The 22,240-nt window shown below is 44.8% G+C and overlaps 2 protein-coding genes across 6 annotated transcripts in view; one reads left to right on the forward strand and one right to left on the reverse strand.

Moving 5' to 3' along the window:
- Positions 1 to 22,240, reverse strand: part of Osp (myosin phosphatase Rho interacting protein outspread) — a 280,543-nt gene that overhangs the window by 98,017 nt on the left and 160,286 nt on the right. The window lies entirely within an intron of this gene.
- On the forward strand, positions 1,394 to 7,228 carry Tpx-4 (thioredoxin peroxidase 4). Its single transcript, XM_076797367.1, has 5 exons — positions 1,394 to 1,609; positions 3,275 to 3,431; positions 6,052 to 6,269; positions 6,621 to 6,696; positions 6,983 to 7,228. The coding sequence occupies exons 1-5, from the start codon at positions 1,527 to 1,529 to the stop codon at positions 7,109 to 7,111; spliced, it is 663 nt and encodes a 220-aa protein (XP_076653482.1). The 5' UTR covers positions 1,394 to 1,526; the 3' UTR covers positions 7,112 to 7,228.

Below are 22,240 nucleotides of genomic sequence, written 5' to 3' on the forward strand. Positions count from 1 at the left end.
AAGGCCTTCTTTTCATATTTCCTTGGGTTAAATCCGAATAAAAATTAAAAATAATAAATAAAAATTAAAATCCAAATAAAATGGGTTAAAATCCGATGCAATAAGGTTGACCAGTGATGTAGTATACTGCGGTCGAGTACTCAAATCACTATAGAAATCAATGCGTGGAATCAACATAACGAAACAATTGTTTAATTGACGACGAAAGGATTGCAGGACACTCGCAGAAAAGTTGAGTCAACTGGGCCAGAACAATGTCTTAACAAATCCGATCATGTTCCTCGATTCGAACACTTAACATTCTTAATTGGTCATTGACCGTGTACCTCCAATATCAGCTTATCGATTAATTAAGGTGACGACCTTCCAGCGAAAGCGTAATTTCAAGCACTGAAAGACAATATCACGAAACGGATCGATTAGTGTATAAAAGCAATATTCATTATCACAGTTAGGAAATAGCAAGCTTAGCGTTCGATTGAACATCCTGCCACTCGACAGATAAATCGGGCAACATGTTCCGCAGTCGCTAAATATAGAAACAGTGTATTAACAAAATTCAGGAGACGTTCTGCTATCAGGAATCGAATTCGGTGAATGTCCAATGGATCCTGAAGTAAACAAAAAGTTCAAAGGTTCTAGGTGCTTATCTGCGGGGTGAATGTTTGCGGCGTCAAGTGGTTAATAAAGCCCTTAACAACTAGGATCAATTGCCTGTTCAAGGTTGCCGAAGGGTTGCTCCCCCGCTATTACCGGTTAGCTACCCGACGAATCCATGGCCTCTCGTTCGCTCGGCCCATTGAACGGACAAGGAAGCCGCGGCGAGACGGGCGGGAAAGTAGAGAGTCATTCACGGTCGAGAAAGTGGCCTTGAACACGACCAGTTGAATTTCTTCGAGCCGCAGCCGTCGAAGCGCGATCCGAGCACCGGACGAACCCGAACTCGTTCTCATCGATCAAACGAGCTGGATCTATCCCGAGTTTGCAAGGCTCAAAAAAAAAAAAAAAGAAACTCGAAGAACCCCGAAGAGGATTACTTCTGGAAGGAAGTTCGTCCTGACTTCTGAACTTGAGTAATCCCACCAAGCAGGAGGACGGACTTGAAGAGGGTGATATCTTTCTGAAAGCTCGCAGAAGAGCCGAGGTAACGAGGAGCCACGACTTGAAGAGTCGCAAGGTCACGGCTTCGAGAAGGTTCGAGACGTCTCGGCTGCGATTAAGCGAGCTCGAACGACGAGCCACGCAGTCAACACCGTGTCCCGTGAGTACGCCGCGCTACCGATATAAACCGACAACAAGCCTCGTCGAGCGAGAGGCGAGGAGAGGAGAGATATCCGCGCGAGGGGCTCCGCCCGCGGATAACAGCTCGCCGGTGGATATATATCAGCCGGAACGCGACGATCCGTTGCATCAGTTTGTCGCGCACCATCGTCTAAAGTGGTCACAGGAAGCAACGAGGCACCGAGCAATTTCGCCCGCACCGAATCAACGCCGAACGAGCAAGTCAACACGCGCCACAGTCAATCATGAGGCTGAACTCGATCGTACCGAACTTCAAGGCGGAGACCACTCAAGGTCCAATTGATTTCTACCAGTGGCAGGCCGATTCGTAAGTCCCGTCAACCGATTCATTATTTCCGGTTCGCACACGCACACCGACCGGGCACCACCACTTCCGCGAGGAACCGCGTGTCCATGCGAAACCGCGGATTATGTAAAGCCGGCCAAGCGTTCACAACGAACCGTGTCGGATAATGTCTACATCTTGTATGCTCCGGCGAGCTCATGCTACCTGGTTCGAGCTATTTCTGTCTGTCGCACGAATTTTCGAATCAGGCTGCGGAGGAAGCGCCCGAACACTCGAAACGTTAAAAACATTGTTTATATAGTTCATTGGTAGGTTTGTTTGGTCGCTGAGGCTTCAAGGTTGCTGTCAGGTCGCGCACGTTTAGGCACAGGCACGTTCCGAAAGATCACCATAACTAGACTGCGGATTTGATGTATTTACGACAAAAATGGAAAATTTAATGCAGTCGGCATATTAAAAAGATTTAAGGATATCAGCGTACTAGTTTCAGCGTAATAAACTAATTAAAAGAAGAGGAGAATTTTTGTTTCGCTTCTGTGTCTTGCAATCGATGCAAACATTTTTTATTTTCCATGAAAATCCGCAGTCTAACCGTAGCGGAAGTGAAACTGGTATTTTTTTTATATATCGTTTATTTTAAAGCGGTCGCATTAACAGCTGGGTCATTAGCGACCACATGGTTTACAATCGAATATAGAAGAGAAGGTTACGGTTAACATTGTGGTGATGGACGAATTACAAGGGGTTCGATATTAAATGAAAATTTCGTTTCACTTTGTAGAAAGCTTGTACTGAATTTTAAATTCATAAATCGAAGCTGCAGTTTAGCTGTAAAATTTCGTCGCATCGTGAATTGAGAAAGCTGTTATCTGGCATCCAAAATTTGTACAACAAGTTAGTTAATTCTAGAATATTTTTCTTAATATATACAATCCTCCATCTATACATATTTATTATTGTAGCAGACTCGGCTCTTTCGCCTACAGTCGCATCATCGCTCCAATGTACGCATAAATAATACAAACGTTGCGACCGTTCATTTCAGTTAGTATGAGGTTTCAGGAAACTAAAACACGAGGAAATGCGGGGGACAATTTTCTTCTTGGACCAAACCCAACCTGTATTAAAATAAAGTCCTTAGCAACTGAAACGAGGCTTTCTGCCAGGGAATCAACTCCTCGATCATTCCCAATCTCCATTGTCGTACCGCTATTTTCCCGAAAGCAGCTCTGCCAACAAATTGGTCCGCGTTTTCGATTTTTGCAACCCCGCCGCGTGGGTGGCCGTTGCTCGCCAATCAGTGGACACACACACACACGCTGTCGGTTCCAGCCATTGTCCCCGGCTTTCACCGTGTGCCGAAGCACAAACACGCGATCTGCAAAAATCTGTATCGTTCCTCGTAACGGCCATACCGGTTTCCGTTAGCACGAGGCGCGGCGCCGTTCGCCGCATTGTTGCGCAACCGCGATTTCGAAATTTGAGAACCCCCCGGAAAATAGATCGTCGTCGTCACCTTCCATGTCCGCGTCCCGCTCGACGACTCGCGTGTTTACGGCTTCGGGTGAACTTGAGAGCAAGGACGACGCGCCGGATCGCGTCGGATCGTAAATAAACCGATCGCCTAGCGATCTCTCGGTTCTCTTCTTGCCCGACGAACTTCTTCATCTCCTCCTCTGTTTCTAGGTGGGTGGTTCTGTTCTCGCACCCTGCCGATTTCACCCCGGTTTGCACCACCGAGCTGGGACGACTGGCCGTTCATCAGCCGCATTTCGAGCGCAGGAACACCAAGCTGCTGGCTCACTCCGTCGACAAGCTCAAGGACCATGTCGACTGGGTTAACGTAAGTTCCGCGAATATATTCGGTATTTGAATTAATTACGGTTCCGTTTGTCTTGAACTCTAGTGCTCGGTTTGTATGTCGTGGCTTAATGTTGCCATTTTGTTCGGTGCACCGTGTCCTTGGAAGAACGATTGTTGGTAACATTGAGAGTCCGGAATAAAGGGCCTAGCAGGATAAGAATGGTCCAGCGGCCCCGGCCACAATTTTTATTGGTATTGTGTGGAAAACAATGGTTTTAGGTTGAAAGATAATCACCCAAAATTTTACGTCGCTAACCCTTCATTTTCTCGGTTGTTAATTAAGATATTCCGATGGAAGGAAAACGAAAATATTCGAATTTACCTCCTTCATATCGTATATTTTTTTCACAATTATTTTCGCAATATATTTAACTATGTTCCACCAATCCGATCATCTTGAAACTTTTGTATATATTGGATAGGTAACAGAACATTGTTCTTGAATTTTTTGGAAGTGGTCACTCGAAGGGTTGCTTGCAACCCCGACCCTTAAAAAATTAAATAATTTGTTTCTACCCTTAATAACTTGATCACAATTGTGAAAAAAATATATGATATGAAGGAGATAAATTCGAATATTTTCGTTTTTCCTCTACTTTAGAATTGTTTCCTCGTCACAAGCTCAAGGACCATGTCGACTGGGTTAACGTAAGTTCCGCGAATATTCGGTATTTGAATTAATTACGGTTCCCTTTGTCTTGAACTCTAGAGCTCAGTTTGTATGTCGTAGTTTAATGTTGTCATTTTGTTCGGGGCACCGTGTCCTTAGGAGAACGATTGTTGGTAACATTGAGAGTCAGGAAAAAATTTCACTCTGTTGTTCTCAGCTTCGGCACCATTTTCGAATAAAATTGTTATTGCGCCTACTTTAGAATTGTTTCCTCGTTTCCTGCGTCGCGTGTTTAGACCAAAAAAAAAAAAAAAACGACTATTAGAGACAATGAAAACATTCAGGATGAATTGGACACTTAGCAGCAATAAGTGTTTATTAGCTTCCTCTATTTTCCACTGGTTTTTACTGCTTCTATTTAAAAGGATTCTAAATTATTGGGTTACTGCATAGATTAATTAATACCGCGAGATCAATCACGCGAGTCGATCGGCAAAGTAGATGGATGAACGTGGTATTATTTCATATTGGTTCACCTTGAAAAGCCTGTTACATAATTATCCACTTTTCAAGAAATTCGTCCGATTGAATAGGTATCATTGTTATTTGTAAATCGATGCCGACGAGGCGACAGCGAAGGGAAAGCGGATTCGAGAGATCTTAGAGAGAATGCATACGAAATGGGGCATAAAACGGCAAAAACTGCTCGCAGATCATTAGAGAACTATCCACGAATTGATAGCTTCGCGGTGTTAAACAAATGAATTGCCTATCGAGAACTTGCATTGTTTCGCTGGATTCTCAATAACCAAGAATTAGCTGGGAGCAGGTTCTAAGATTTCATTCGCTTAACGAACACAGAATCGAATACCGCCGTAACAAGAAAACTTGTTTCTTGTTTGCAAAGATGTGTAGGTGTAAATGGCTCTCATTTCGACTCGGAAAGTGCATGGAAAACGCGCTACTACTATACGTTGTTTCAAACTCGATGACTTAACGTCGCAATGATTTTTGCGCAGTTAATATTATTCTAATTCGAGTCCGTGTTACAAACAGATACAGTACAAGCATACGTGATCTACGACCGGAATAATTATGCTTGTTTACGAGAATCTTCTCGTGAAGATACTGCTACGTAGAGGGGATCCGCGCGTGCTGTCGCTCGAACGTGTTTGATAACTGGAAAATAATCTTTTATCTACTGAAAAAGGAAATTAAGTTCTACCGAACAAGATTAAACAAATAACAGTGTTTTCTGTCTTTTAGACTTTTCCAAATTGAGATCTGTTTATACGAATATACATTTTTGTTAAAAACAAAAAACCAGGGCGAAAAGGAACTTTGTACTCGGCAATAAATGTTTAGAAAGGCTAGAATTCTACGGATCAGATTCCGTCGTAAAAGCTGACGGTGTAGCAATTAACATAAATAATGAATACAACAGTGATCGTAGAAATCGTGTTCCTTGGATAATTCCAACGTTTTCGGTTTCACTCTCCTTGAACAGTAACTTTAACCATGCTATCGCAACATCGTTGCATTACATCATGCAAAATGATTGAAACGTTACGACCGAACAATGCCGCACGTACGGATAACGCGCAATCTCGGGCTCCACCTCCAGCTCGTGGCTACTTGAAATTAATAAATGCAGATGCTGGCTATTGCAACTTCCAACTGTTAACGAACTACGAACTCAAAAAATATTTTAATCCAAAAAATGTTGTCGCCATCCAGCAGAGAAAAATTGCTATCAATTCGCTACAGAACCGAGAAAGAAGTAATTCGGAAAAGACTTCAAAAAATAAGTGTCCCCTCCTTTCGGAATAAGACTCGATAAAATATTGCGAATAGCTGTATTTTCGAGTAGTATCGAGATTAGGCGGGCGAAAAATGTGGCGCAAGCAATCTCGAAGGGGATCTCGCGGATTTTCACGAGCCCACATAAATCAGCAGATTGATCGAACGTGTTTCCCGTTTCCCGCGACAGGATATTAAATCTTATTGCCAAGACATTTGCGGCGCGTTCCCTTATCCAATCATCGCCGACCACGATCGCAGCCTGGCGGTGAAGCTGGACATGATCGACGAAGAAGGCAAAGATGATCCAGAAAAGGCAATAACCGTCCGCTCGCTCTACATCATCAGCCCCGATCACCGTCTACGCTTGTCGATGCAGTACCCGACCTCCACCGGTCGCAACGTTGAGTGAGTTGCACACATCGATTTAACACGACCGACCTCGGTTTAACACGTTCGCGGCTCGGACGCCATAACTTCGAAAATGGAAACGAATAATGTCTTTCTCGAAACGTTCCCTTGCGATTCTTTTCCTGGATCGGTCTCGAGCTGATTACTCGAAGAAAAATTGAAAAGTGAATTTCCAAGTCTTGCCAAGATCATTTTGCTAATGGCACCTGTTGTTCTGAACGCTTATCAATCTCTCTAATTAAAAATGATCGTGACCCGAATGCGAGATAAGAGACCGCGAACGTGTAAATTTAGAATAATCGCGAAGACGCTTGTTTAATCGATCTTCTTCTTTTTGTGGCCCCGCAGCGAGATACTGCGCGTCATCGATTCGCTACAGCTCGTTGATAGGATCCCGCAGATTGCAACTCCGGCCAACTGGGTGGTAAGCGATCTTTCATTATCTTTCAGATTCATAATTTTTTTTTGGTTTTTTAACTCGCCGAGTGCGGAATCAGCGTAAAAGTTCCATGAATACGAGAAAAATTAAACCGTTCGAATTTATCACGGTGATTACTGTATCATTCTTCTCGGATCTTGCTGCTCACAACCGAGTTTGATCGGTGGAAAAACTAATTTTTCAAACTGTTGCTATATTCCGGTGGTGCACGCGATAAAGAATTATTTTGTCTAATTCGATGTATTAATGATTCGATTTTCGATTGTCACAGCCAGGAGAAAAAGTGATGATCCTGCCAACCGTCAAGGACGAAGAACTACCAAAACTGTTCCCCGGAGGAGTGGACAAAGTTTCGATGCCTTCTGGGAAGGTTTACGTTCGCACCACCACCAACTATTAAACAATCCCTGAATGTAATTTCGCCTCGAACTAACAGCACGAATTTATCTTACTAATCTGCGCACGGATAATCAGTAAGTCTGTGTACGTTTATAAATAAAAGAATTTTGTCGAAAAACGTTGCACCAGAGAAGCGAACTCACTCAATGCGTTTTATTTGTCAGTTCTGCAGAGGTTTATAGAGACAGCTAATCTCCAAACCGGTAACTGATAGCAGCTACCGCGCCGATAGCGGTTGTTTGCGCGGCAGCGTAATCGAGAAAATTATCCGCCTCGGAGGCTCGAAAACAGTTTATCGAAGCTCGCTCGTTACACAACCGTGACCAATTTTACGCTGGCCACAAAGCAAACAATCTTTCTGTTTTATTTTCTTTACTGAAATTAGGGTACAGTTCATCGCGAAGATACAGGTGACTTTCTTTGCGATTTTATTACGGGAAAACTAAATGACGTAGAGAAGGAAGGCTCTTAGGCTTGTATTCAGACATGATTTACCATAATAGAGAAACTTTTGCAGCAAGCTATTTTCTATAGCCGGCGTGCACTTCCAATTTATTTGTAAAATTGAACCTGCAGACTGACTAGCAATGTTACAAATTTCTACTCGTTCGGAAAATTAAAATTCATCTAATGGAAGCGAGGGTGCCTAATCGAGGGGGTCGCAGCACCGAATTCCGGCAATATGGCGCCCGGTGACCGTCGTTGCGGACGTAGGGCACGGCGCTATCATTACTGATAATTGCGGTCGCATAACACCTCGTTCCACCGTCGGATCCTCCATGTCGTTTCTTGTTCGAGCCAGGAACGAACCGAGGAACCAACGAAGGAACGAAGGGAACGGACAGACGGACGGGAGCAATACGACAACAGGATGTCTGCGGGAAAAGGACGAACAAAAACGGGGCGAGGAGGTCGACCAGTCGCAGCACCGGTCTAGCAGCAGAAAATTCGACAAAAGCCGGTCGATCCTTTCGCAGGATCCTCTCGCAGGGATTCTCTGTTAGGATCCTCGCAGGCCCTTTCCACCCGGACTGTCCCGGGCTGTAAAGATACCGGGCCGTTTTCACGACAGGTTCCCCCGTTGGTCCAGGCATTTCTCTTCGAACGAAAAAATAAAAAGGACCCTTGGCTATTTTAGACCGGGGGATCTTTTTTTATCGGCAGCGGGGAGAGACGTTAGGGAAGGAATTTATCGATGAACTCGTCCGGGAGGTTGAAGGACGAAGAAGTTCCTCTCCCCTTTCGAAGCCGACGCACACTTGACAATGGAGAAAAATCAAAAGGTCAACCTCGATTTTAGCATTTCAAACTTTTACAGAAGTGTTCCTAGATATCTATTGCAAAGGTAAGTAATGAAAACCGATAAGCAAGTGCTGATTATTACAATTTGTTTACCTATTGTGCTACTGCGTTCGTTTTATAAAACTGGAAACTTCTCTATATATAGTGTGTTACTGGAGGTATTGTTATTTCAAGTCTTTCCACTTTCTTGAGGGCAAATTAATAATAGCAATCTAAACTGATAACTTTGATTGTTCTAACTCCGTGAATTTTGTACATCTTTGAGAATACGTCGAAAATTTCAATTGTAATTTCTACAGAGCTTTTCGGGGTTACCGCAATGCCAAAAAAATACAATCATCCTGTACTCTCTTTTGTACCTTACCCCTTTTGTTGGAAATATTTTTCGTATCGCCTATAGTTTTCGAGTAATGGAATTTCGTCTAATAAAACAGGCTCTTCGACTGTGCGACGCGTCGATCCCGAGATGCTAGATCGATAGCGGACCCCGGCGTAAATTTCAGAGCCGAGGGAATTGTTCACAATTCGAAATTACATAAATATCGACGCGGGCCACGGTGTCGACTGGATTCGGAAATGATAATTTATACGTCGCCAGGGCCGACGTCAACGCGGACAATAAATCCGCCGGCGATCTCCGAGCAGCGGACGATGGACCAAAGATAACCGGCCCGCCTAGGGTTCCCCATTATTCCCAGATAATTACATACCTCTCCCGCAGGAATTTTCGAAATGAGTTTCAGCCACGGCCACGAGCGGGAACGCAATGTGACCCAACGATAAGCCCCCTTTACTTCTTCCTCCTTCTTTGGAGGACCGGGCCCCTCGTGGAAATTCGACCACTCAGAAAATTAGTGTCGGCCCTACGATCAATCCGATTTACACCGCCGGGCCCCGAGATTTCCCACTCTACGTTCATTGTTCGTCCAAAATTATTTCTCCATCATTCTTTTCATCTCCTTTTCTTCTGATTTTTCTATCTCTGTTTTCCTCTTTGTTCATTTATTTGTCTTTTTAACCATTTGCTTCGCAGTTTAATTTCCACGTTTAAAACGTAGTACAGTGAAAAGTCTTGATCTAAGCACAATCCTCGGGTCCGAGCTGTGACATGAATCGTGTAGGGCTACTATTTCTTTGTGACCGCGTTGAACGAACGTAGAAAAGGACAGCGCGTGTAAACACGGACGCAAAATGCAGTACATACCGTTAATTAAATCGCGAAATTATATCGTGTTTAGTGTCGTATCAATCAGAAAAATGCCACGAATAAGTTGGCGAAAAACCCGTAAAAAAATAGTGAAAAATAAAGAAGTTTGATCATTGGATTAGTAGTGGTAGTAGTGGTTGCTAGAAGTTATACTGTTTGTGGAGAGGTTAGGCGAACCTCCGTTCGGCTTAGATCGAGACTTTACTGTACTTCATTTCGTCTAACGTTTTAGAGGGACACATAAGTAACCAATTATTCTGAAATCTAAAAGAAACTTTGTAGTAAATTCAAGTTTTTATTTCTTAATTTGTTATATAATCTCCATCATTATCAAGGATAGATTGCCATCTTTCAAATTTTCAATCCAATCAAAGGCGCAAATGTTCAATGACGAATATGATCCTCGGAAGGCACGGACGCCGCCATTTTATCACAGGGTTGTAAAAACTGTGAAGGGTTTATCACAGGGTGTAAAACTGAAAACTGTAAAAGAATACGTGTTTCCTCTTCGAAGATCGGTACAGAACTCCAAACGAATTCTTTGCAAATAATCGATTACTTATTACTTATAGGGAGGGAAAGGAGGGGAGTAGTAAGAGAAGGGTGGGAGAGGGAAAGACGGGATTTCTTTGAGGATAGGGGATGGACAATACAGGAGGTGGAGGAAATGATGGAGGAGAGGAGAGAGGAGGTAAGTGGGGAGTTGGTGAAAAGGGAGAAGGAAAAGCAGAGGGAGGAAAGGTGGGAAAAGATAAGGAAATCAAGATATAACAAATGGTATGGGATGGTAAAGGGGGAGGGTCTGCCGGGCTACCTAAAGAAAGGATGGGGAGAGAGTAGATGGCAGAGAGTGGCAAAGTTTAGATTAGGAAATGGTATGAAAGAGGGAAAATATTGGATGGATGAGGAGGAGAGAAAATGTAGAGTGTGTGGATGGATAAGTGAGACGTGGGAGCATGTTTGGGAGGAATGTATGAGGATGGATGAAGAAGGAGGATGGCAGGAGAAGATGGGGGAAGTGTTGGATGATGAGGGGGGAGGGGAGAAGTGGATGAGGAGAGTGGAGGAATGGAGGGAAGGTGCAAATGGAGGATTGGGATGAATGGTGAGCGACCGGAAGAGGTGGTCCGCGGGTTAGGGAAGGGGAGGTGTAGGAGGAGGAATGTGTGTGTGTGTGGGTGTGTGAGAGAAAGGAGCAGTATGATATGTTTTATTTTTTATTTTATTTGTTAATATATAATATATTGTTGTGTATATTGTATATATTGTTTTTATTTGTTAATATATTGTAGCTATGGCGAGCGTGATGGCGAGCGGTATGGCGGATTGGATATGTTTTTATTTTATATGATTTGAATATATTGTTATTATTTTATTTTACTACGTTATTATAATTATTATATGTAAAGCGACAATAGCTCTCTCTCTCTCTATAGCGACGTCAGTAGTGGTAAGCGATGTGCGAGGTAAAGGAGATACGTTGTAATAGGAATTGTAACCCCGAGGGGAACAATAAATGAATACATAATCGATTACTTATGGGCACCCCCAATATATACGGAACATAAAATAATTTGTATTGCTTTCAAATCCATGGACCATACTGTGCCATGGAAATCGGAGTAATTTTTACGAGATTCCACTTGCGATCGTCGTTCGTAAAAGACGGTGTTCGTTCGGAGGACGGTGTTTAGAAGCGGAGGACTGGGGGGAAGCTTTTGGCGTCCACTGTACCGGCTGGTGTTCCAAGAAGACAATAGCGCACGGAGGAGAGGATCGCCGATGGAATTGAGGCTGGTCGATCCGTCGCCTTTAAAGCGGCGTAGATAACAGAAGCTGGGTACCGCTAACGGAGAGATGTGGGCGCCTCCATTACCCAACCGTTCAACCTGTTCAACCCGGCAATCAGACTCACGCGAGACCGGCGAGCCTCGACGACGGCTTTAAACTAGACCGGACCAAACGACCACTACGAGGGGCTATGTTTAATGGGCAACGTCCCCCTCTCTCTCTTTCTCTCTCTCTCTCTCTCTCTCTCCCTTTCTCTCACTCCCATTCTCTATTGGTTTATCCTCGTCTCGCTTCGTCGATGTTCCCCTCGCGTTCGTCCTTCTTCGGTGCGCGCGGTCCTCGTGGTTAACGGTTAGCCGGAACACGGAAGCTGGCTTTCACGGTTCAATGGAACGCGGTCCATGAAGCTGCATCGATCGCCAGCCCGCTGATGACTAGAAGGAATTCTGCGATATCGAGTCTGTGTCAAGATGCAATAATCAGTTTTCTCATTTTCTTCGGTTCGCACTTTTCTTCACGAAGACATTCATAATTAGTATTTTATAAAGCTCGAGTCTTCGAAGCTCCAAAGCTCAGTCTTAAAGACTTAAGTTTCCAAGGCTACAATTATATAAAGCTTAAGCTTTCACAGCTTTCAGACTCGGAGCTTCAACGCTCAGCTCTCCGCGCTCTTGGCGTTCGAATAGGAAAAAGAAATAGGCAACAATTCTGTGTGTATGTCGCATCTGTGTATACATATGTAGCGGCGTGAAGTGAGCGTGAAGAGAGAAAGAGAAAGAATGTGTCAGTACGCGTGAAGCGAGCATGAAGAAAGAGAGCGAGTATGAACAAATGAGCGCGAAGAAAGAGAGAGAAAGAATGAGTGAATACGTGTGAAGGAGCGAAAGAAAAGATAGAACGTAGAGACGCGTGCGTGTAGTTTTTACAGAAGCGAACGAACCAGCGTGCGAGACGGTTACAAACCACGTGTAAAAAATAATAAAAGTGAATTCCAAAAATACAGCGTGCAATGTGAATAAAAGCAGTCTAACACATATTACATCGGAATATTCAAACACATCCTGGCGATGCAGAAGACTCGAGTCTTCGAGTTTCAAGCTCAAGCGTTGAGGACTCTAGTCCTCACAGCTCAAGGATCAAATCTCAGGAGCTCATTTTAACAACACTATTCATAATTTGCTGCTGAATAATCCTGATCTACGGTAGTATTAACCCTTTGCACTCGAGTGGTGACTCTGAAGCGCCACTAGAAATTGTTCTGGCATTATTTCAAAGAAATTACAAAAAGTATTGCAAAATATTTGTTACATTACAAGATTTTTATTCAATAGATTACTAAACATTTGAATATTATATGTGGAAATCGGATCAGTTTCGTACGAATAAAATGAAAATATTCCAAGACGGAAGAAAAATTTAGTTTTACAATGAGAATAGCGCCGAGTGCAAAGGGTTAAAGGGGAATAAATGGACAAAAATTGTCTTCCATAGGAAACGAATTTATACTTCTCAAAAGATTCTCTGTAGAAAAATGTTCAAAAGGTTTATAATTATTCTTCCATTACGGCAGTTGCCTTACCGAGGTCCCTTATCTCAAATTCAATTTTCATGTCCCGTTTGGTCCACTTTTAAACGAGTTGCACCATTTCAATGCCGGTATGAAGATGTTCGCGGCTGCTCGTAAATGTGGGTCGAGACAACGATGTTCCCTCCACGGGAAAAAGAACGTTCCTCTCAGAAAATGACAGCGATCGTCCACGTGTCTGGTCGGACGGTAGCATACGCGTTCCCAGTTGCGGGCCACGCCCCCGTAATTTCTGCACGTTGCGCAGACCACGTGCTCGATTCGCGGATACCGACGCATTTTCATTCGGCTGGCTCACGTGGCCGATGAAGATAGCCCGGAATAAGGGTCGAGCGGTTCACCGTTGCCGCAGCCTTCTAAGGCCAAGCGGCATACCGATCCTGGAATTAGATGGGAGCGTGCACGCCATTGCACCGGCCGCCAGGTGTAAATGCGACGGGATCGTTCATTTCCCGAGATACCGTCCAACGAACTCCCTCCCTGCCCTGCCCGTTTAGGATTTTCGGCCCGATACCGACGTCGGGTCGCGTCGCGTCGCGTCGTTTCGAAAGAATCGCTGTAAATCTCGAGTCTCTCGGGGAGACTTCTCGATCCTGGCTCGGTCGTCGGAATGCCTGTAATCCGGGATTTTTGGGGGAAACGGTACCGTTACGTCGCGACTTAGAAGGTCAACCATGATACCGGAGGCAGATGCGATTCCACGGCCGCGGCAGCTTCGCAGGTGCAAAGAACGCGCCGAGCCCGGGATCGTTAATTTCGCTCGCGGTGCCGTGTTCCGCGATGACAAGATAGCCGGGAGCTTCTGGTACGCCGGGTCAAGACCCACTTTTAGATTGGGGGATAATTTGATTACGAACTGCGGTGGCTCGTGACGGCTCGCGTTCGACGTATCTGTGCGCATCGCGGATCGCTGGCCAGCGTAATTTGCGAGAGCCTACGCGCGGCTCTTTGAAGACGGGATCGGAGAACCGAGGCTCGAAATGCTAGAGCCGCGGTCAATTCTTTTAGCATACTCTGTGAAAATAACGAGACTGTACAACTAGCATGTTCTCTGCATGGGCCCCTTTTTTACACGGTTAGCTTCTACGTGGTTTTTCTGACACGTTTTCATCTTAATGTCATTCTCGAGGAATAAAATGTCACACCTGGGAGTCTTTTAATGAAATAAATTAATTTTAATGAAAATAATCGCCATTTGTCACCTTAATGTGATTCCTGAAGAAAAAATGTCACACCTGGGACTCTTTTAATCAAATAAATTAATTTCTAGTATAATTGAGAATAAAGGTCTGCATTCTTCTTAACACTCAGAATTACTTATGTACTTTTTATGTATTATTTATATGTATCCTACAAAACGACCGAGATTTTCTTAAAAATTCTAGGATTCGTGGTGTCCTAAAATTTCCTAAAAATGCCCGCACTAATAAAATTTCACACTACTGAAACATTGCACGCATCCGTCCATTTTCAACGAATCCCACCTCTACACAAAAGCCAGCGAACATTGTCTAAAAGTGAGGAAATTAAAAATTAACTTTCTCCTCGCTCAGAAACATATTCTCCGGACTCCGCCCCCACACAAAATCTCCACCCGAAAAATCTTCAACCCCGTCGCACAGGATCTACTCCAATAAAACAATTTCGCCCTCGGAAGCCACCCTCCGTCAGCCTTATCCACAATTCAGCGCGTCTCTCCATAAAGTTCCAGCCCTCTCGAGCAAATTCAACGCTCGAAAAAATCCCGCCTCCCGGAGGAGGCCCCGCCCCCCATGAAAAATGCCCCATCTCAGCCACTTAATAATTCATCGAGCGTTTCAGCGAGGCGGATCGCCCGGCTCGCCGCCACCCTGCAATATCCCCAAGGTCTACCGGCGACTTCCTCGTGAGATAAAACGTCCCGTGGCCCCCTAAGCGGCCCCCTTATGGTCCCCCTCGCAGCTTCCTGGTACCCGGTCGCTATCTCTGCTCGATTGACACCAGACGTCATCCCTCCTCCTCACAACTTCATTTATTCTTTCGTCGAATCGACGCAATGGTAAGAAGTAGAGAATCGATTCTTTGTCGTTAAATGTAATGAAAAATTGGACAAGTTTAAGATGAGGTTATTTGTATTGGTTGCTAATAGAATTAACAAAGCGAACACTGTACTATCAGAGAATGTAGAATATTTGCGTGTGCTCTTCGCTAGCGAAAACGGCAACAGCCACTTTTTCGTTTTTCCGAAAAAGTAGAAAATCCCTTCTTTGTCGTTAAATGTAATGAAAAATGCGATAAGTTTAAAATGAGATTGCTCGCGTTGTTTGCTAATGAAATTAACAAAGCGAAGAACGTACTATTAGAGAATGTGGAATATTTCCCTTCGCTTACAAAAATAGCAACAGCCGCTTTCCCGTTTTTCCGGAGAAATTTGAAATCCCTTCTTTGTCGTTAAAAATAATGAAAAATGAGACAAGTTTAAAATGAGATTATTCGCGTCGTTAGCTAATAAAATTACCAAAGCGAAGACTGTACTATCAGAGAATGTAGAATATTTGTGTGAGCCCTTCGCTAGCTAAAATGGCAACAGCCACTTTTTCGTTTTCCCGGAGAAGTTGTAAATCTCTTCTTTGTCGTTAAATGTAATGAAAAATAGGACGAGTTTAAAATGATATTACTCACGTCGTTAGCTAACAAAATTAACAAAGCGAAGAACGTACTATCAGAGAATGTGGAATATTCCCATTCGCTTACAAAAATAGCAACAGCCGCTTTCCCGTTTTCCCGGAGAAATTTGAAATCCCTTCTTTGTCGTTAAAAATAATGAAAAATGAGACAAGTTTAAAATGAGATTATTCGCGTCGTTAGCTAATAAAATTACCAAAGCGAAGACTGTACTATCAGAGAATGTAGAATATTTGTGTGAGCCCTTCGCTAGCTAAAATGGCAACAGCCACTTTTTCGTTTTCCCGGCGAAGTTGTAAATCTCTTCTTTGTCGTTAAATGTAATGAAAAATGGTTCAAGCTTAAAATGAGCTTACTCGCGTCGTTAGCTAACAAAATTAACAAAGCGAAGAACGTACTATTAGAGAATGTGGAATATTTCCCTTCGCTTACAAAAATGGCAACAGCCGCTTTCCCGTTTTCCCGGAGAAATTTGAAATCCCTTCTTTGTGGTTAAAAATAATGAAAAATGAGACAATTAAAAATGAAATTACTCGCGTTGTTTACTAATAAAATGAACAAAGCGAAGACTGTACTATCAGAGAATATGGAATATTTGCGCGAGCCCTACGACTAGCAAAAATGGCCACATCCACCTGATTTTTCCGAGAATAATTGAACGCTTTTAGGGAAATATTTTCGAAGGGTTGCACTATCGATGCTCGCGATAAAAATAGTCGATTCGTTCGACCCGCAGGATGAGGCTTCCCCTGGAAGCTGGTACGCGGATGGTAGTGTGCGTGCCTCGGCGGGGCCTGAATGCAAATCCCGTATCGGTATTAATATCGAACGATGGGAAGGGGCCCCCGGTGGTTAGCCATCGACGCAGCCAACGTGAATAAAAGGAGGAGCGAGGGGATAATCAGACCGAGAGAGCGGACGACAAGAACGAGCAAACAGATCGTACCGATACCCGCTGATTGGAACTTCTCGATGACGACCGGGACCGCTGGTTGCGACCGACCCTCTCTCGGATCATTCCCGGTGTGTCTAGTTCGTGGATTTGCCGTGCAACAGGGGCCCCGGAGACGTCGCTCCGATCCCCGCTAATTGGAACTTCTGGATGATGACTGAACACCGCCGCGGACGACTGCGCGTAGATTAATCCCGCGGGAAGTTGATACCCGATCGATTAGATCTACCCTCGTCACGGTCGAACATTAATATACCGTCTCGTTTCGGAGCCTGTTCTACCGTTGCGTTCCTTACGCTCGAGCACAGATTTCTTCAGCAGATGCGACAGACTTATGCGATTTTCCCAGAATTTTTCCGAGTTACTTTGCCACGTTGCATTGCGCGGAATTCGGACGTGAGCTTTGCGTCACTGGAAATTGCGTACTTTCTACGACTGCTTTCGGAGCAGTACCGATCAGAAATTCTTCAGATCCTGATTAACAGGAGGAATTCCAGTGCCTATTGTACAATAAATTCCAGGCTGGAGTTCACCGGGTTACGGTGAAACCGGGCGGCACGGTAACTCGCAATTAAGCGGCACTCTAATTGGTAACGGACACCGTTGCGATATTAACGCGGGCCGATCGCCGTAGGAGTCGTAGGTGGAACAAAGGCACCCTTAATGGCCGCGCGTCCGACCGTCGGGACAGATTCCCCCGGTTATTATAGACGATCCTATTATGCCACGGTTCATTAACATTTATCGGTGACGCAACCGTTGTCTCGCCTGGGCCAGCCCGATGGCTATCGTTTAATTGGGGTCAGCCGATCGACTCGCGGGGAACACAACACCGGGGCCCCAGAAAAGAGGGTCGTCCGCGTCGTCGTTGTCGTCGTCGTTGATCTTATCCCCGCGGCGTCATCAATATCATCAACGTCCTGCCACGTTATTGAGCCGACGACACGGTTCCTATTAGTCCGAGCGTTGCGGATACCCACTAGGCGGACGTCGGAGACGTTAATGACGTTCCGGGGAAAATGATGAGCTCAATGGAAGCTCTCGTTTGATCGTCCGTTGCGTCGAGGCGAGCAACGACTGGGCGCTCGCGCGAGCGAGCGAGCGAGCGAGCAAGCGGCGTAACAAGCTTAGGAAATCTTTTATTGGCGGGCACGCCGCGAATGCACGCTGGTAATTGGCTCGCTGCTGGGGAAATTTAGTAGATTGTTCGCCAGTCAACCAGACTTAGACTCCCCGGATCACCGTAACGCGCAATCGGTTCCTGTTTTAGCAGTCGTTAACACATTCCTCGGGACCCTTGATTAGAGGATACACGCGGATTCTAATGAAGCCGGCCCCTGACGCGCCGCGCGGATCTCGGGAACTTATTTCATTCGCTTTTGTCGATCCTCGATGTCGATCTATTCACGCAGGCATCGCTAAACTGCGGATTTTATGAATTTTTCGAAGATGAGACGCTATTATATTATTTTGTTCAGTTTATACGATGTTAGAGAGCTAGGGGCTCACAACTTTTTATTTTCATTCATTCAAGTAGAACGTTTGAAACCCAGTACGAAGTTGCATTCTTCTTGAGAAAAAAGTCAACTTCACAGCTTTTGCAACCCTCCAAAAAATTCCTATCGCTTCTGGAGACCTCTGCTTCGTTTTATTCCCTTTTCCAAGGGACGACGCACAGTGGTGCCAAGGCGGGAAAAAATCCTTTTTATAAATTTTCGGTTTTTATATAAAAAAGTTACTTTTGTATAGCCTAATAGTGCGTGCATGATGTACCAAAGTCGGATTTTTGAGGAAAAATTTTTTTACGGAGATATACGCATGGTAAATAACCATTTCCTCGCTCCTGGGAATTCATCAGTTTTCAGTGCGATACTTATGTAATTACTCCGCCTATAATTGAATACTTAGGGGTCTACAAATCATATGGGTTATTGCAAATGGCTTCAACTATTAACTGGCAAAAAAAATTTTCCAAAAAAAGTTGTTTAACATTAAGTTATGCTCATTTTTTATTTATGGAGGAATACAAAAAATCCTTTGAACAGCTTCGATCTGGAACTAATCGTTTTGGCAAGTTATAATATTGATCTAGCTTTGTGCAAAATTTCATGAGATGCTTTCGCCGCAATTTAAGTTCAAATATCAACTTTCAGAATTTCCAGGAATGAATCGCGCGGAAGTCACGATTATTTGATGTTTCAGGTGAAAATTTTAAGGGATACATATCAGATAATAAAAAAAAAATGTGACATTCATACATATAAAAAAATATTTATATAATAATTTTTTATGTTAAATGAACAAAGTTTTCGTTCATTGGACCACTGTCGCAAAAATGCAACAGGTATTTTTTGGTAGTGCTCCAATGAACGCTATAAAAATAATTTATGTAAGATAAAAAAAATTGTTATTAAATATTTTTTTATACATAAAAAATTAATAAATCATATGCACTTCACATTTTTCTTTATTAATTAGAAATATTCCTAAAAAATTTCACCTGGAAAATCAAATAATCGTAACTTCCGCACGATTCATTCTTGGAAATTCTGAAAGTTGATATTTAAACTTAAATTGTGACGAAAGGGTCTCATGAGTTTTTGCACAAAGTTAGATCAATATTACATCTTGCCAAAACGATTAGTTCCAGACCAAAATCTATTAAAGGATTTGTTTTATGCTTCCATGAATAAAAAATGGGCAGAAAACAGAGATTTTCGATTAGCCCATATTACTTAATGTTAACAACTTTCTCCAAAAGCTTTTTTGCCAAATAAGCGTTGTACCTGTGGCAATCTCTCCACAAATTTTCAAACAAATTCGTTGGATAGTTTCGTTTTTACAGATTTTTTGGCCATTTGGCACCACTGTGCGACGTTCCAAAGGACGACTTGGTCCAATTCTTGTAAAGCTGCCGTGGCTCGTGAACGCCCCGTGGCGTCGCAAAGAGAAGATCAGGAAAATTCTTGCGACAGCCTAACCGGGAAACGCGTAACCATCGCGATCGGCGCTGGTTGTTTGAAGGGGAGTTCGATCGGTAGCGTGGTTTCGCGAGATCGATCGACGGCCGCAATTAATGGCGACCGGGGCAATTTTCCGAGCACGTCCACGGCCACGAGAAATCCCCGATAATCGAAGGAACGTATTCCGGGCGGCGAGCTAATCGTTCCAATTCAGACGATTAATTCCGCGGCAGTTCCAGCTTTCCCCGGCGCAACGGATTTGCATAATTGGCCACCGGTGACCATTTCGCCGGGTATCGCGGCTGCGCGTCGCGGACGACCGCGCCGTGGGGACTGTTCCCCTGAGAAATGCCATTTCCAATTAACTATAGATTATTGGGCCTCGCGCGACCGGCCGGCCGACCGATTAGGCTTGTCCCGTTTAAAGAACGCTGATAAATGCCTCGCGACGGGATGCTTCCACCCGAGCGTTTTGTTCCTTTTCCCGCCTGCGCCCTGTCCGCCGCGCAGGCGCTAACTTCGTCGATAGCGACGCCGGCCGAGACACACGATTCGAAACCCGTTGAAAAATTACTTTACACCTTCCTACCACCCCTCCCCGGCTACGGTGTGCGCGCTGTATCGATTTTAATTACCGAACGTTACGACGCGTGTGTCGCGACACGTGGGAGGTACCGAGATCCATTTATTTCTACGCCGAGAACTATACGCTGCGCGCCAGAGCCCGGGATTTGCATAACAGCGCGCGGAACGAGGCACCGGTTTCGGAGACATTAATCGATATAGCGACAGGTGTTCTCCAGGGAGCAGTTTGCTCAACGATCGCCTAATACCGAACGAGTTTCCACGAGATCGTGCGTGGTCGTACGAGAACAAGAAAATTAAGGGGGAGGAAATTTTGAAGCCACATTAATTACATGTACGCGAACGAATGCATAGCTTTCACAGCCAACCGTGCCCCCAGCTCTTCGGGGTTAGCTAACGATAGGGAAAGTGGCTGCGCAGACGCGTAAACATGGCCGAGATTTTTCAAACGGATCCACGGCCGTAGAGAGTGTACAGCGTAGAGACATCCTGGTACGGAATTATAGCAACGACGAAGCGATCGTTTGACAGCGATACCGCAGCGTTAAAGGCCCCACACTGTGCACCGGCCGGCTCTATTTTCTGCGCGAGACCGGGGACCGACGACTCGGCCATCTTCGAAGCCAGATTAATGATCCGGTCGTGGGCCTTAAGAGGGCCATTCGTTTCGAGAATAATCTCGGGCGAAAAATGCGAAAAGACAATAACCGGTGGTACGGCGGGTGCGTGTCTCTCCCCCTGGGACTGGAGTCGTACCTGGTCGGCCTTGAGGTGGAATGAGAAATTGGGCTAACGGGTCGGCGGAGTCCAGACGAAAGCGGTGTCCTCGGGGCTCGTACCCGGCCGCATTGTTCCCCGGGTCCGTTGAAAGGGAATCTTATCGAATTAGTCTGCGCGATAACTTCATCCGACGGCTGGGGGAAAATCGCCTGGGGGCGTTAATTATTAAAGTTTGCACCAAGTGGCATCCAAGCATTCGAAGTAAGAATTCTTTGATGAACGGTAACGTTGCCCGCAGTCTGGAAGAGCTGGACCATTTTTGTGAGATTGTAATAAGGGTGAAAATTTCTAAACTCCACGAAAACTTGTATATTAACCCTTAACGGACCAATGCCGCCATACAAGCGGCATGGCACTTTTACTTACTGGGTCCAATGCCGCGTATGTGGCGGCAAAAATAAAGTGTTTCTCTGTTTCTCTTCGTACGAAAAATAGCTTGGAGTAAACTTGAAATACTTCCGGACTGTTACGGGTGAAAAAGAGTTAATAAAATTTGTATTCTATTCTAGCAATCACGAAAAATCCTATTGGATATGGTACAATCCTATATATAAATCCTATTAGAAATGGTACCCCTCGATTCTCCTTCGACGTACAGGAATTTTCAAGAACGTTCACAGTCGTGTCAAATCCAGAAGGAATTGCAATCGATTAGAGCGTAGTAAAAATGAATTCGTGATCAAAGATTGTCCTCTAAGTGATCCAAGGAAGAAGCTGGTCACAGCCGTGTCCGAGCCAGGAAGAAGTAATTCAAAACTGGTTTACCGAGAAATCTGAAACTCTGGCGAACCAGCGCTATAATTTGAATCGTGCAACTCATTAGCCGAGTCTCGCCGGTCCGTTTTGAAGGACTAATTGCCCGCGTCGCGCCAACAGAAGTTTTCCCCGGCGAGCGTCGTTAGAGAGGAGGAGAAGAAGCCTTTATCTAGCCATCTGTCCGATGCTTAAATCAATTCTGACGGTTTCTAGCATTACCGTGGTCATCGACGTCAGAAGGCGATGGCCGAGGAACGTCCGGAGGCGCGAGAGGCTCGGGGCCGTTCCACCAGCCTCCATGTTGATGGTATTGACTATGCTGCCGATGGCGGCGCACGAGCCAGCGGCCGCGGCTAGTATAACTACAATTGGCTGCGACCTTTGCCACTCCTAGACTCCGAGGGAGCCGCTCCGAGCGGCAGCTTTTGATTCATGACCTGCCATAATGTTGGAAGCTTGACAGTTCTCGGCTCTGCCAGGATAACGCGCGACTCTCATCCTTCGGAACGCGCCCCTGAACACGGCCCAAGGACCTCTTGTCAAGA

This window comes from Halictus rubicundus, chromosome 12 (genome assembly GCF_050948215.1).
Source record: "Halictus rubicundus isolate RS-2024b chromosome 12, iyHalRubi1_principal, whole genome shotgun sequence".
In the NCBI taxonomy this organism is placed as follows: Eukaryota; Metazoa; Arthropoda; class Insecta; order Hymenoptera; family Halictidae; genus Halictus; species Halictus rubicundus.

What these genes read in the sequence shown, in the direction of transcription:
- Tpx-4 (XM_076797367.1), top strand. Translation starts at nt 1,527, where the DNA reads ATGAGGCTGAACTCGATCGTACCGAACTTCAAGGCGGAGACCACTCAA. An exon ending in ACCATGTCGACTGGGTTAAC is followed by an intron (nt 3,432 to 6,051) that starts GTAAGTTCCGCG and finishes TTCCCGCGACAG; the next exon opens with GATATTAAATCTTATTGCCA. An exon ending in TCCACCGGTCGCAACGTTGA is followed by an intron (nt 6,270 to 6,620) that starts GTGAGTTGCACA and finishes GTGGCCCCGCAG; the next exon opens with CGAGATACTGCGCGTCATCG.